We start from the raw sequence: 16,798 nt of genomic DNA, 5'->3' as shown, positions 1-16,798 counted from the left end.
AAAAGAAAGAAAGAAAACCATAAATAAGTTTCTTTAAGTTGGTTTTCATTTTTCTGTGGTATCTCCTTGAGTAACTTAATAATCAGCCTTCTGAATTCTTTATCTGGCAATTTGAAGATTTCTTCTTGGTTTGGATCCATTGCCGGGGAGCTAGTGTTATCTTTTGGTGGTGTTATAGAGTCCTGTTTTGTCATATTACCAGAATTACTTTTCTGTTTCCTTCTCATCTGGGTATATTGGGTATTTCAGTGAAAAGATCTGGAACACACAGGCTGCTGTTCAGATTCTTTCATCCCATGGGGTGATCCCTTGATGTTGTGCTCTCCCCCTTCCCCTAGGAATAGGACTTCCCTAGAGCCAGACTGCAGTTATTGTTATTCTCTTCTGGGTCTAGCCACTGCGGGTGCTACCAGGCTCCAGGCTGGTGCTGGGGAATGTCTGCAGAGTCCTGATCCATCTTCAGGTCTCCCATCTGTGGGGCACCTGCTATGAAAAGTTGGCAAGGAAGTGAAGTAGACTCTGTGAGAGTCCTTGGTTGTAGATATGTTTAGTGTGCTGGTTGTCTTGAATGCTGGTTATGCTAGCAGTGAAGTTGTCAGATGGACACACTCAGGACCTCTGGTTAGCCAGGATGTTGCAGGCAGTGGAATTAGCTGTTGTCTTCTCCCTCCTTGGAGCAGGGTTATTCTGTCCTGAGTTACTCTAATGGTTTGAGTTGGTTGGCCTCCAGCCAGGAGGTGGTGCTTTAAAGATAGCACCAGCTGCAGTAGTAGACAGGAGATGTAAGCTTGTTCTAAGTTTGCCGGGATAAGTATTCAGGTTTCTCAGGTGATGGGCGGGGCCATACAGCTCCCAAGAGTTTATGTCTTTTGTGTGTGGGTACCAGGGTGGGTAGGAAAAAACATCACATGGGGTCAGGGTTAGGCAGGTCTGAGCTCACACTCTCCTTGGGCAGGGCTTGCCATGAATGCTGTGGTTCATGAGGGTTGCTTCTCAGGGTATTACGGCTGCCTCTGCTGTGTCATACAGGTCGCCAGGGAAGTGGGAGAAAGCTGGCAGTGATAGGCCTTACCCAGCTCCCACATAGCTGGTGAGGCAAGTCTTGTTCCTCCCATGCCCCACCAACAACACGGAGTTTATATCCTGGCAGCTCATGCCTGGGGCTCTGATCTTGCCCCAGGCTACAACCCTTCCCACTGAGAAAGCAAGCAGGCTTTCAGGCCACGCCCCTCCCCACCTTCTCACACCATCTGTTACAGTTCCTGTGCTGATATCTGTAGCAGTTCCTCTTTGCCCCCTGGATCCTGCTTAAGAAAATTCGTATCCAGTTGAAATTATTACAAAATTCATTTGGAAGCTTCTTTCATCCTGTGACTCCTCTTTAATTCCACTGGCTGCCTTGTCCAAGGACCCTGTGAGACAAAGTCAGGGATGGCTTCCCTGGGCTTGAGCTGGAGAATGGGAGTGCCTACAGGACTCTTCCTTCTGCCTCTTCTACTTTTATATTTTGCATATATTTTATATTTGGCTCCCTATATCCATTTCTGTTCCAGGTAAGGTTAAATCCTTCTCATGTAACCCAGATTTTCAGGTTCCCCAGTAGGGATGTGCGTTCAGAGGCGGGTTTTCCCCCCTTCACACATTTGTGGCTGTCTTACAGAATTTTCAGTATTGAGTTGCTTCCTTCAAAGGATCTGTGAATTCTTTCAGTTTTCCTGGTATGTTCCTAAGATGGTTCCTGGAGGAAAAGTTCACAGTGTGAGTCTCCTCACGCAGTTCTGTTGTCCAAGTGGGAGCTCCACCTTAGCCCTCTTAGCTGCCATTTTCTCCCCACGACTTCACATTTTTAGGCAGACTTAAAGAAATTAATTTGCCCACGGTGATACAACTTTTCATATATGTACTAGAGTCCAAACTTGAATATAGGCAATATGAGATCTCAGAGCCTGAGATACTAAAAAATATACTGTTTGTTTTCCCCATAGGCAGAAAATGGAAATAAAACATAGAAATAAGCTGTCCAGTCTGATTTGGTCATTTGGGTTAGTTTTTCAGTACTACCAGCTCTCCAATACTGGTCAAGGCACCATTTCTCAAATGGAAGAAAGATTAGGAAATACATCCCGAGAGTTGCAGTCTCTTCAAGTCCAGAACATAAGGCTTTCAGGAAGTCTGCAGCATGTGGCTGAAAAACTCTGTCGTGAGCTCTATAACAAAGCTGGAGGTAAGTGTGTCCTGGTCACTCTGTCCCCATGTTATCTGGCAACAGAGAGATGGATTTCCCGCCGGTGAAAGTGAGAGTCAAGTATTATTTAACTAGAGGTCTGGCAAACTGAAAAAGGGTTTGGGCTTCCAGATCATGATCAGTTGTTGGGATCCTGTGATTCACATGTGTCTGTGATACCATACGTCAAGGGACTCTTCAAATGCAGACATTTTAAAACAATACAAACAATTAACTATGAATAACCAAAATAAGACAACAAGTAAAGAAAATACAGGGTTATGTCTCAATTTACCTCAGCAGATGTTCTTACAAATTCTTTCCTAGTAAGAAGTAAGCAAACTCATAACTGTAGTTCTCAAATCTTAAAAATCATACAGGGACTAGTCCAAAAATGCAGATAACCTGAATCAAACTCAAGTTATTTTAATTCAGGATAACTTGGCTGGGTATCAGGAATATGTAGCTTATTAAGGACCACAGATGATGACAGTGCCAGTGGTAGGTGAACCACCACTGATAAATTTACTGCTGGAGAAAGCTAGGAGCATCGTTTCAGTGTGAGTGTGTGTGTATTCCTATTCTATTCTTTTCAAGTTTTGTGATAATCCACTTTATTCAAGTCAGCTCTCTCCTGCTCTCTTTATCATGCTTACTTAGGAAATGGTATACATGTTCAGGTTTCCACTTTTTATTTCTTTTTTAGGAACTCTGAAGGAGGGCAAAGTCTCCTCATCTACTATACACACACCACTTCCCACCGGAAACAGACATCCTGACTGCGTGGCTACCTAGGAAAAAGTATTAATAGGCACAGTTTTACTTCTCTAAGTGATTCTTTTCTACATGACTAATGACCTCAATGGTCATAATGTCCTTATTTACTAATTTTTCTTTTTCTGTTTTTTTTGGGTGGGGGGAGATGGAGTCTCACTCTGTTGCCTAGGCTGGAAAGCAGTGACACGATCTCAGCTTGCTGCAACTTCCTCCTCCCAGGTTTAAGCAATTCTCCTGCCTCAGCCTCCTAAGTAGCTGGGACTACAGGTGTGCACCACCACACCCAGCTAATTTTTTTTTTTTTTTGTACTTTTAGTAGAGATGGGTTTTCACTGTGTTGGGCAGGCTGGTCTTGAACTCCCAACCTCCGGTGTTCCCCCTGCCCCGGCCTCCCAAAGTGCTGGGATTATAAGTGTGAACTACCCCGCCTGGTGCTTATTTACGAATTTTCCAACAAAGCCCAGTGTGCATACTTTCCTTTGTTGTTTGCCATATCTTCAAAAAGATAATCTACTACTTGACAGGCTGAGGCTGGAAGATTGAGCTGAGGAGATCAAGACCAGCCCAGGCAACATAGTAAGACACTATCTCAGAAATTTATTTTTATTTTTATTTACTTATTTATTATTTATTTTTAAAGTCAGAGTCTCACTCTGTCACCTAGGCTGGAGTGCAGTAGTGTGATCTCGGCTCACTGCAGCCTCCATCTCCTGGGTTCAAGCGATTCTCATATCTCCTCCTGGGCAGCTGGGATTACAGGCGTGTACCACCACATCTGGCTAATTTTTGTACTTTTTCAGTAGAGACGGGGTTTCTCCATGTTGCCCAGGCTGGTCTTGAACTCTGGCCTCAAGTGATCTGCCCACCTCAGCCTCCCAAAGTGCTGGGATTACAGGCATGAGCCACTGCACCTGGCCAAAAAAAATTTTTTTTTAAGGTAACCGAGATTTTCCTAACACAAATGGTCTTTCAAATTTTTATTTAGGTATATAAAAACAAATAAAAAGAGAAACTATGCAAATAAGTCATTTAATTTAAATATAAAATCTAAATGCAAATATATTAAAGTTTCTTCTCATATAAAATTCTTATATACTTTTGGTTAGATGTCAGTTCTCAGTTTTAATCTGCTACTTTTTATTTCTTACCCTCATCTTACCCGTTATCCATCCATCCATCCACCCACTGAAGTGATACTTATCCATTTAGTTAGCACTACTACCAGTATGGTTGGAGTATTTACTGAATGCCTCCTGATGCATATCTGACAAAACACACAGGGTGTCTACTCTCATGGACCACTTACTCTAGTGGGGTGGTAGAAGTAAGTATATTGAAAAACATAAAATAAGATGACTCATGTCTTTATCTGTTTGTGTTGCTATAAAGGAGTACCCGAGCCTGGGTAATTTATACAGAAAAGAGTTTTATTTGGTTACTGATTCTGCAGGCTGTACAAGAAGCGTGGTGCCAGCATCTGCTTCTTCTGAGAGCCTCAGGCAGCTTTCACACATGGGGGAAAGTGCAGCAGGTAACAGGACAAGAGTCCAGGAGGCAAGAGACTGCGGAGGGATGTGCCAGGCTCTTTTTAACAATCAGTTCTCCGGAGACTAATAGAGCGAGAACTCACCACGCTGTTCATAAGGGATCTGCTCCCTTGTCCGAGACCCCTCCCATTAGGACCCACCTCCAACACTGGGGATCAAATTCCAATATGAGATTTGGAGGAGACAGATGTTCAAACTGTATCAACCGGCATTTCCAAGTTTTCCCCCAATGTTCCCTATTTTAGTACTAAAAGTCCCAGATTCTGGGAAACTCTAGGTCCCAGGTATACAATAATGATTAGCCAGCCTAAATATAATGTATGAGAGATTAATCAATCCTATGAGAAATGAAGGTAAACAAGGCAAGAGGGATAAGGAATTCAAGGGTAGTCTGTTGCTACTTTAAATAGAACAGTCATAAATCCTTAATTAAGATGATTATATGGTAGCAAAGACTTGAAAAGTTGAGGGAGTTAGCCGTGTGATACAGATAAACAACAAGCTTTATAGGTAAAACAGGAAACACAAGAGCCTTAAAACATGAATGTATCTGCATATTCAAGGAATAATAAGGAGCCCACATGGTTGGAGTGGGAGACTAACAGGAGGCTAGGTAGAGATCATAGATAGCATTAGGTGCCTTTGCGAGAGATTTGGCTGCTATTTTGAGCAGATGAGGATTAATTATGGGGTCTTGAGCAGAGGAAATACATGATCTGGCATAAGTTTTTAAAGGCTTAATCTACAATTATGTTAAAATTAGACTGGAAGAGGAAAGAATAGCAACAGAGAAATCAGATAAGAGATGGCTATTACTAAAATCCAGGAGAAATATGATGGTTCTTCTAACTAGGATATTGTTTGTGGAAATGATTTTGCATGATGGGACACAAATGGATGTGTGAGAAATGAAAGATTCGAAAACAGCTCCAGAATTTGGGGGCAAAACAGCTAGAAGCATAGAGATGTGATCGAGTGAAAGGAGGAAGAATTCTCTGGCTACAAGGGGAAAATTGGAAACCAGGAATGCTGTTTGGGGAGCTAGATATATGAGGAAAAAATTCTGGGCCAGACATGTAAACAGACTTACATTCCTTTTGTCCAAAACACAGCAAAAATGAAGGGGAAATGGAGAGAGAAAGGACTGTAAGAAAAAAAAGACGATTAGCCTTTTTTTTTAGGATGACATATTTTCATGTATTTATGAAATGGAATGCCCTTCCTGGGGTTTTTGGCCTTGCTAATATGACCATTATTGTTTATTGATCCTAAATATCTGTAAACATTTGTTGCACTATATCATATACAAAAATAGTAATTTATAGGTAAAGAGAGTTCATAGAAAGTGTACGTGTTCCGTTTAGAAATTAGTTGATATTTTATTTTTCTTAGGTGTATGTGCCATGGACAAAACATTTGAGAACAGGTCATTTTCAGTCCACCCATTTTTCTGGCCAAAAATATGCATTTTCTTCTTTAAAAATATATATTTTTGAGGGGGAGCAGAGAGGTGGGGAAACAAGGTCTCACTCTGTTGTCCAGGCTGGAGTGGAGGGTGTATGTATATGTATATCTATTTATATCTAGGTCTATACCTATATCTATATGTACACATAGAGAAATGAATTTCTTCTGACCTGTATTCCATTTTCCTCCTCCAATGGTTTAAGTAATAGTGTATTAAATATGTAGTTAGTTGAAGTTAAGGAGGTAAAGCGGTTTCTCTATTTCTGTCTCTTTAGTTACATCGTATCACTACCTATTTCACATAAGGCTCTCAGTCCTTTAGTCTCTCACCTTTTGATCTAATTGTCCCTTGCTTCCTCTTAAACATTCATTGAAAATTTCTCTATTAATTCCCATGCAAGTATGGGACTTATTTTTACATAGAGCACATAGAGGGTCACTTGTATCTGAAGATCAAAGGTATTTAAGAAAACATTGTACGTGAGATGGGAATAAGGTATTAATGCACTGTACTAAAATTGCAGTTACATAGTTTTTATTTACTGAATCCAGAGCAGAATGAACCAGGATTCTCCTTGCTGAGTCCAGTTGCTGCTTCATAATCTTTTTCAGCACAGCACCCCAAGCACGTATTACCCATCTAAGTTCTCATAACACCAGGGACCACAGTTGAAACTGACCTTTATTAAATGCTTCTTATGCGTAAGTCTCTGCACAAACTGGACTCTGGTTTTTACGTATTTAATCTTTACAATAATCCTTTTAGGTAAGCGTCATTCCCATTCTTGTTCTGTGTTTTAGGAAGTCTGAGGCTCCCTGCATTTTTGCTTGAGTCTCTCCAGGTTGTTACATTTCTCCTGGTAGAATTCCGAAGCAAGCAGACCTGTCCGAGAGAGTGCAAAAACTATTGACTTCCACAGCAAGTTTTTCATAACATGACAAAGATATCCTTCTAAGTTATTTATTTATTTAAATTTTGTTTTACTTCATGAAATATTTCAAATTTACAAGAAGATTAAATGATAATATAATACCTACCTGTGTATTAGCTACTGAGATTTTAACATGTTAACTAGGTCGCTTTTAAAATAAAGAAATTGTTATGGCTATGACTTGAGTTCTCATCCCACTACAAACCCTCAAGAGACTGGATTAGGTTCCTAACTAAATGACCCAAGGTCATGTATCCACATAGGGTTAAAACTATAGCGCTCAGGGCTTGGATCCTATATTTGCGATCCTTACCCATACTTCTCTGGCCTGGATGCCCAATTTAATTTGTGACACATGGAGATTCAGCATTCTAACTTCACGCTTGCCTCAGTATTTTTTTCCTTAAAAAGACTCCACATCATATCGGTATATACTGTCTTTTTTAAAACTTATTTTACTATTATGTAAGATAATTTTGAGAACATTATAGAAACTTTATTTCCTAAACACAATGTGGTTGGAGTTTCTGTACATTTCAACTGCTTTGTGAAATTGAATATTCTCTTCACGTGCTGAATTTCACAGGCAAGTGGCAAGAAAGTTCCAATGATTTATTACTAGATTCCACATAAGCAATTAGTGTCTGTTTTAATTTCTACAACATACTTAGGACCAGTTACAATTCCTGGCATTTAGTAGGTATCCAGTAAACATTGTAGTTATCATTGCCTGGGCAATTAATTAAATATTGAAGAGGAGTTAATTCTTTCTTAGGACATCAAATATTCTGTAATTTCAAGAGAGGAGCAAGACAGACTCATACAGAAAATAACAATAAATTTGGCTTTTTTCCAAGCGCACAGGTGCAGCCCTTGTACTGACCAATGGAAGTGGCATGGAGACAAATGCTACCAGTTCTATAAAGACGGCAAAAGTTGGGAGGACTGTAAATATTTCTGCCTCAGTGAGAACTGTACCATGCTGAAGATAAACAAACAAGAAGATCTGGTAAGATTCTGAGGTTTTTCTCAAAAAGAGGCCTTAAAAGAGTTAAGCCAGAAGATTCTAAGGATCAAGAATATCGGTCCACAGTTTTTCACACTCGTTTCAATCAGGGCCTGAGTCTTATTCCTATTGCTTTGAATGGTCCCCTGAAGTAGCTAGAAGGAGTTGTGTTCTCCAGAAATACACACCCCTTAGAAAGATAAGCAATATCACTTTAAACTCCCCTCTCAGGGAGCAAAGGTAGAATGTCCTAACTTCTTTCCTGTTTTGGTTTGGGTAGAAAAGGAAGAATATTGATGCAATGTCAGAAACATGAAGATAGTACTGCCTGCTCTTCCATTTTAAAAGTGGCAAAGCTTTTAAGTGGAAAATATTTAACTAAATTATTACCATAACCTGCAAATATATATCTTGCTTTCCAGAAGTTTACAGTCTAGGATAGATTGGTCAAGGCAAATGTGACAATAAAACTACAAATTGACATATATTTAGTTAGTACATGCAATTAAAGTACACAATTAAAATATGATTATTCTACTTTCTCTCATATTTATTATTGCCTTTGAATTGAAGTTCTTAAATAGTATGGCCATTGCTTATTTATCATTGTTTCTCTAGAATTTGGCAGAGATTTTTCTTGATAAAGAGTAGGTTATCAACAAAGGGTTGTTTAATTGAATTAAATTCTCAGCTCACTATACAAATTCTTAACATCATTCTAGTTACTTCTTAATTTCTACCTACTTCCTGAAATCTGTGATGAAAGAACCTCTGTAATTTCTCTCAGCTACTAAGACATTTTATAACCCTTTCTCGATGGCTTAATTTAGGCATCAAGCGAGGCAATTTCTTTGACTAAGACAGTGTGTCCTAGCATAAACCCTCCTAATTTTTCTTTTTCTCTCTTTTTTTTTTTTTTTTTTTTTGAGACGGAGTCTTGCTCTGTCGCCCAGGCTGGAGTGCAGTGGCCGGATCTCAGCTCACTGCAAGCTCCGCCTCCCGGGTTTACGCCATTCTCCTGCCTCAGCCTCCCGAATAGCTGGGACTACAGGCACCTGCCACCACGCCCAGCTCATTTTTTGTATTTTTTAGTAGAGACGGGTTTTCACCGTGTTAGCCAGGATGGTCTCGATCTCCTGACCTCGTGATCCGCCCGCCTTGGCCTCCCAAAGTGCTGAGATTACAGGCTTGAGCCACCGCGCCCGACCTTTCTTATTCTCTTTGATTCCTCTGCCTCCAGCATACACTGCAAACTCAGGTATAAAATTGAACTATACTATATCAGGTGGTAGGACATTTTCTTGTTAAATCTATGTAGTTATTTTTTATATGAACTTCATATATTTGTATATATTTAAATCCTTTTCATATGATTTGCTTTCAAAACTTTTAATTTGAAGGGACCCCCCTATTTAATTAGAATAAAGATTTTCAACTACAGTTATTTTCACATGTTACTCTATGACTATTGCTTGCTAATAGCTTCATTTACATTTGCAATAATCTCTCATTAAATCGGTATATTTTATTAATTATCTGAGGGGTTATGGATGTAACAATGAAACAAAGTGTATGGCCTTGAGAAACTCATTGTATAAATGGATAATTATAATAAATATTTAGATAATGTCTATGTTAAAATATTAGGAGTACACTGAGCCTGGGAGGTTGAGGCTGCAGTGAGCCATGATCGTGCCAGTGCACTCCAGCCTGGGAGACAGAGTGAGACCCTGTCCCCACCAATTCTCCAAAAATATGTATTAGGAGTGCAGAGTGAGACTAGATAGAAGGAAGCAAATCACTTTTTAAATGTAAACATATGTTAAATATGGATATTGGGAAAAGAATTACCATGTATAGGACTATACACATGTATGCACATAAATATTTATAAATAGAAATTTAAAAATTTCTTTCTCCCCTTCCTAGTCTAAGACGTAAATCATCCTTGCAAATTTTTCTTTTAGTTTTTTTCTTCCTTTCCCAGGCATTTATAAAGGTTGCTACCTCATTCCTGCACTTTTCCCTCCATATTCTTCCCTGTCCCAGAATCATTCCACATCTCTTTATTAGTCTTTCCCTCGTATTTTTATATCAACATTCATGTTTAATTCTGTGCCTTAAAAGCCATGGGTCAGGAATAAATCTGGGTTGATGTGATTTCTGCTTTCAGAATATCGAAATGTGTTCCACATTTACTAAGACAAAACGAGTTATTAAACCCGGACAAATTTCGGACAGGCCTCAGCGTCGATGCTTTTTCTCTTAAGCACGTGAGCATCTGTGTGAAGCAGGACTGGTGTGTGCTTTGAGAAAAGCGTTGGCTGGCCCATGCATGTCTGTCCATGTGTGTGATCATGCCTCCAAAGCGAAAGCTTTTCTTGTGTGCTTTCTGCAGGACTTTGCCATGTTCCAGAGCCGCTCTCCGTTTTTCTACTCTTATTGGACAGGGCTTTTGCGCCCTGACAGTGGCAAGGCCTGGCTGTGGATGGATGGAACCCCTTTCGCTTCTGAACTGTAAGCCTTCAGGATATTTTATGGGAAAGGCATTTAACAAAGATATTTTGCTTGAGTGACAGAGTTCAAGAATTTGGTCCATCAAGTATTACTCAAACTTCTGCTTTGTACTGGATACTGTGTTTGCAGGAGGATGACTGAAGATATTTGAACCATAGTGCATCCTCATTTTGGTGTGTGTGTGTGTGTGTGTTTTGTTTGTTTGTTTGTTTTTTGAGATAAGGTCTTGCTCTGCTGCACGGACTGGAGTGCAGTGGTGCAATCTCTGCTCACTGAAATCTCTGCCTCCCAGGCTGAAGCTCTCCTCTCATCTCAGCCTCCTGGGTAGCTCAGACTATGGGCGTGCACCACTACATCCAGCTGATTTTTTGTATTTTTTGGAAAGTTGGGTTTATGCTGTGTTGCCCAGTCTTGTTTAGAACTCCTGGACTCAAGCCATTTGCCCTTCTTGGCCTCCCAAAGTGCTGGGATTACAAGCATGAGCCACCGCACCCGGCCAGTGCTTGCTTTTGAACTGCTTATAAGCCATTGAGGGAGACAGATACATAGCATTAGTGAAATATCAGGGTAGTTCTCTTGCTGCTGGCAGAAGTTTGTGTCTGGGACATACTGTGGATGAGAGAAGGGAGAGACAGAGAGAGAGATCTATATGGGCGAATAAACTGAAGCCCAGGAGTCCAGGCTGTAATGGCGGTTGCCTAAAATCACACAACTGGTCAGTACCCAGAGATAGGATAAGATTTCTTGGCTTTCTGTGCATTAGTAAAATAGGGAACACATCTTTAAAAAATGCAGTCTCTGAGAAAAGATTTTCTGAAAATGTAAGGTGTAATATAAAACACTAGTCTCATATATGCCGTGAGCATTTAGATAGGAGTACACATGGTATCTGTGTTAGTCTATTTTTGCATCAGCATAAATGAATGCCTGAGGCTGGATAGTTTATAAAGAAAGGAGGTTTAATTGGTTCACAATTCTGCAGGCTGTACAAGCATCTGCTTGGCTTCTGAGGAGGCTTCAGGGAGCATTACTCATGGTAGAAGGCAAAGCAAGAGCTGGCATGTCCAATGGCTAGAGAGAACACAAAAGAGAGGGGGGTGGGAGGAGGTTCCAGGCCCTTTTAAACCACCAGATCTTGCATGAACTAACTGAGTGAGAACTCACTCATCACCAAGAAGAGGGCACCAAGCCATTCATGAGGGATCCACCCCGATGACCCAAATACCTCCTGCCAGGCCCCACCTCCAACACTGGGAATGATATTTCAACTAAGATTTGGAAAGAACAAACATCCAAACCATAACAGTATCCTTTGAAACAGGAAATTGTAATTTGTCTATCAAAATATATCACATTTAAAGCCGTATTTGAACAGACATCCTTCTTCCCTATATACAATATATCATTTATTCTCCCAGGAGACAGGATATATTTGATGTAATCATTTGTATTTTATAGTTAAGTAAACTGAGTTACAAAGAAGGTAGATAACTTTTTAAGTGGCAGAGAAACTATATAAATTTGGAGGAGAACACGTAGCTTCACTTTAGTTAGAAATGATTTTTGCTGTTTTGGGTGACCTGCTGTTTCTTTTTTTTCCCCCTTTAATAATTTATTTATTTATGTATTTATTTATTTTTATTATACTTTATGTTTTAGGGTACATATGCACAACATGCAGGTTTGTTACATACATATACATGTGCCATGTTGGTGTGCTGCACCCATTGACTTGTCATTTACATTAGGTATATCTCCTAATGTTATCCCTCCCCTCTCCCCCCACCCCACAACAGGCCCCAGTGTGTGATGTTCCCCTTCCTGTGTCCAAGTGATTTCATTGTTCAATTCCCACCTATGAGCGAGAACATGCGGTGTTTGGTTTTCTGTACTTGTGATAGTTTGCTGAGAATGATGGTTTCCAGCTGCATCCATGTGCCTACAAAGGGCACGAACTCATCCTTTTTTATGGCTGTATAGTATTCCATGGTGTATATGTGCCACATTTTCTTAATCCAGTCTGTTGTTGATGGACATTTGGGTTGGTTCCAAGTCTTTGCTATTGTGAATAGTGCCGCAATAAACATACGCGTGCATGTGTCTTTATAGCAGCATGATTTATAATCCTTTGGGTATATACCCAGTAATGGGATGGCTGGTGACCTGCTGTGTCTAAGAATGAGTGTGGAAACTTAGGGGCTGAAGAGAAAGAGGCATATGACCCTATTTTCCCAGTAAACTGATTCTGGTATCTAGACTATAATTTTATCACCCTAGGAAGAATGGGTATTTAATATTTTATTTTAGAAATAAACTGTGATTAAATTTACTTTTTCTTCATTTTTTAAGGTTCGAGATTATAATAGATGTCACCAGCCCAAGAAGCAGAGACTGTGTGGCCATCCTTAATGGGATGATCTTCTCAAAGGACTGCCAAGAATTGAAGCGGTGTATCTGTGAGAGGAGAGCGGGAATGGTGAAGACAGAGAGCCTCCATTTCCCCCCTGAAACATTAGGCGAAGGTGACTGATTCTCCCTCTGCAACTACAAATAGCAGAGTGAGCCAGGCAATGCCAATGCAAGGGCTACTTGAGACATCAGGAAATGGAACACAATCAGGAAACACTATCTCTCTGACTAGTACAAAATGGGTTCTCGTGTTTCCTGTTCAGGATCAGCAGCATTTGTGAGCTTGAGTTTATGCACATATTTAAAAGTCACAAGAAGTCTTATTCACATGCCACCAACCAACCTCAGAAACCCATAATGTCATCTACCTTCTTGGCTTAGAGATAACTTTCAGCTTTCTTTCTTCTCAGTGTCTAATATCACCTCCCTGTTTCTATGTCTTCCTTACACTTGGTGGAATGAGAAACTTTTTGTAGAGGAAATACATCGAAGTAACATCCTTTTCCCTGACAGTCAAGCAGTCCATCAGAAATTGGCAGTTACTCCCCAGATTATACCACCAAATACACAAGGCATTCTTTTTGTTTGTTTCAGTTCATACTAGTCCCTTCCCAATCTATCAGTGAAGACCCCATCTGCCTTGTCTATGCCCTGTTTCCCAACAGGGATGTCTCTTGATATGAGAATCTCAATGCCTTATAAACATTCCTTCCTGTGTCCATTAAGACTCTGATCATTGTCTCCCTTCCACAGGAATTTCTCCCAGGAAAGAAATATATCCCCATCTCAGTTTCATATCAGAACTACCGTCCCCGATATTCCCTTCAGAGAGATTAAAGACTAGAAAAAAGTCAGCCTCTTCATCTGCACCTGTAACAGTTTCAGTTCCTATTTTCTTCCATTGACCCATATTTATACCTTTCAGGTACTGAAGATTTAATAATAATAAATGTAAATACTGTGAAGTGTGTGTGATTTTACAATGGACTTGTGATTTGTGGGAAAATTCAGCATGGAAATGCTTTTCAGAATATGATGGCAATCATTATTTTCATCGTGCCTTGCTGAGAGTTTTTGGGGAATTTACAAGAGTACAGATTACACAATTATTTGGAGAAAATAAGATGTCTTTGAAATACATGTTGTCTTCAAGAGAACAGTTTTAACATTTTCCTAAAATGAAATATTTTGAGGCAAGCTTATGGCATCAACACATGGTTGATGAGGAAGCTGAGTTGCATTAGTGCACACAATTTCCAGTCAGGTAGTGGGAAATGAACAGAGACAGTGACATCTTTGTAGCTGCCCCTTTGTGAGGCACTTCTTTCTTGAGATGACTCCATGCACAAATATAACAGGGATCGTTGGGAGTGACACCATCACAGCCACCAAGTTTATTGGTTTATTGATAGTCAATTCTGAGGGTTTAATGCTAGAAAGGATAACATTATAAATCTTTGTTTTTCAACAGTGGCAACTGAGGTGCTTCAGTTTTGTTTTTTATAAACATCTATCTCATGGTAAAATGACATAGAGTAGCAATAATATGATAGAAAGAACACATTGGTGCTCACTTTCATAAATTTCATTTTGTTAGATTGTCACTTAGCAAAGACGATTGCAGATTCTTCCTTGAGAACTTTCCTTTCAATTTTCTGTTGATTTCCTTAAAATTTTCTTCAGGGTTGAGGAAGTTCTGTTGATATATTGTGTCATGCAAAGAAAACTGTATTTGTGGTTAGAAAATGAAGATTTTAGATCTCTTATTCTGATTTACTTATTAGGCAAGTCACTTTACTTCATGAAGCCTATTTCACTGCATATGAAGTAGAAATAGTTATAATTTCCTCATAATGTTACTGTTAGCTGAAATGAAGTAAATGTGAAATCAGTTTCATAGTGTGAACTTCAATATAAAATGTAAGGGAAGTCAAGAAAATATTTTTAAAAGGATCTAGCGATTTATTTTTAAATATAGGGGGGCACACACACATGCATAAGCAATGTTAAAAAGAAAAAAAAAACTTCAGCTGAATTAAATTTAAAAGAGTTTAATTGAGCAATGAAGCATTCACAAATCGGATAGCCTCCAGAGCCAGAGTAGACTCAGAGGCTCCAGAGCAGCCATGTGGTGGAAGAAGACTTATGGACAGAGAAAGGAAAACGTCGTAAAGAAAACGGAAGTGACGTACAGAAAAAGCTGGATTGGTTACAGCTCGGAGTTTGCCTTATTTGAACACAGTTCAAACAGTTGGCTACCTTTGATTGCCCAAAACACAGTGATTGGCACAAGTGTAGGCTAGGGTCTATTTACACCTCAACTTGTTATAGTTGACATTATGTACAGAGAATCCTTTAGGCTAAACTTAAAATACGTGAGAAGGCGGTGTTAGGCTAAACTTGATTTATTAATAACAACCAACTTCTTTGGAAATTTGTGTTTATGAACAAATTGTAGAAGGGCACCTACTTTGGGGAGCTAAGAGTTTTATTACCAAATATTTTTGATGATGAGTGCAGATTTTCAATGGAAGTAGTTCATATTAATAGGTGCATAACAAGAAATGAGAAGTAAGTCTGCAGTTAAGCAATTGTTATGTAAGCCTTATTGCTACAGAAGGAAAATATGACTGATAGGAGGAAGTCAAATGATTTTGTGGACTAAGTTGTAAAACAGAGACATGCACTCATTGAAGTTTTGACTCCTAGCATCCTATATAGCTGCAGTCTAGCTCAGGGATGGATGACAAGCATCTCTTTAAGTGCCATTGATGTGAAGAGTCTAGCTGCCTGCAGAGTGAGTGGTGAATGGTATGTCATTCCAAGTCTGGGACTAAGGGATAGTGTCACTTTACATTGTGAGGAGGAAAAAATAACATACATTTGACATACTTCAGCTCCTTCCCTTCGTCTTTCCCCTTAATCCCTTTGTCTTTATAGGGATTATTCTTATTCTTCTTCGTCTTTCCCCTTAATCCCTTTGTCTTTATAGCAAAACTCACAATATTGATCACAGTGTGAACAAACTTTTCAAAACAACAGAAAAAGTGTATTGCATAACATTCTCACTACACACTTTTGAAAAATCGATATTAAGAATAGGAAATAATGATAAAGTGAATTTTAAAATCTGATTTGCTAAGAACAATATCCAGTTGAGAATCAGAGAGGGGCACTGTATGAATTGGTTTTTCTGGATGAGGAGACTTTTTTCTCTCTAGGTTCTTGTTTATGTAATTCTGAAGAAATTGCAGGAACAGTCAAACGAGGAGCCCAGCCTTTCCTGGTAGAGCTGAGATCCCCGGGTACACAATAAGCTCGCTCTTTTCCTGAGGATATTGAACCTACTGTCAGGATTTATCAACAGGAAACAGGCCATGAGCCCTATAACAGCAGGAAGTGTGAGAAGGGTAATGGGGAACTTTTATTTTAAGGATGCAAACACATTATGAACAAGGTAGAAAGTCTAGTAGGTTGTCTCAGGGCCAGCTTTAATATGTGGGAGTCGACTCCGCTGTAGGGAGATTCTTACAGTATTTGAAGATTACAAACAGCAGGATCCTCTGATTTAAAGTCTGCATGACTTTTGTACACACTTCATTATATGAATAGATATTTAGGCTCGAATAATATCTATTATTATTCTACCAATATTATAATATATATATGTGTATATATATATTATACATTTAATGTACTTTAACCAAACATGTAACAAAAGCTTTTTTACATTTGCCAGACAGTTTTATTTTTAGTTTTCTTTTTGTTTGTTTAAGGCTAACTTAGAACTCAATGAAAGAGATCTAAGATGCCCAATTCATTGTTGGTGGGACTAGGATCTAAGACTGGCATACTCAGTGTTGTATTTGAAAAGCCTTGGTATCCTGGACCAACAACAACCTGCAGAGAAGAATCCCCC

The 16,798-nt window shown here is 39.4% G+C and overlaps 1 protein-coding gene across 5 annotated transcripts in view; it reads left to right on the top strand.

Annotated features, from left to right (window-relative positions):
• CLEC1A (C-type lectin domain family 1, member A) overlaps window positions 1-14,770 on the top strand; it is a 43,807-nt gene extending 29,037 nt beyond the window's left edge. For 3 of the 5 annotated variants that reach the window (XM_011983333.1, XM_011983334.1, XM_011983335.1), the window contains 4 exons: window positions 2,048-2,224; window positions 7,805-7,956; window positions 10,352-10,470; window positions 12,820-14,770. In XM_011983333.1, the coding sequence (XP_011838723.1) occupies window positions 2,048-2,224; window positions 7,805-7,956; window positions 10,352-10,470; window positions 12,820-13,000 (629 nt within the window). In that variant the 3' untranslated portion in view covers window positions 13,001-14,770. The remainder of the gene's footprint in view (window positions 1-2,047; window positions 2,225-7,804; window positions 7,957-10,351; window positions 10,471-12,819) is intronic. The other 2 variants (XM_011983332.1, XM_011983337.1) reach the window with 2 other exon arrangements.
• Window positions 14,771-16,798: the final 2,028 nt, after the last annotated feature.

Source organism: Mandrillus leucophaeus, unplaced genomic scaffold (genome assembly GCF_000951045.1).
Source record: "Mandrillus leucophaeus isolate KB7577 unplaced genomic scaffold, Mleu.le_1.0 Scaffold249, whole genome shotgun sequence".
Classification (NCBI taxonomy): Eukaryota; Metazoa; Chordata; class Mammalia; order Primates; family Cercopithecidae; genus Mandrillus; species Mandrillus leucophaeus.
The sequence above is the reverse complement of the archived record's forward strand: the minus strand, read 5'-3'. Positions and strand labels throughout refer to the sequence as shown.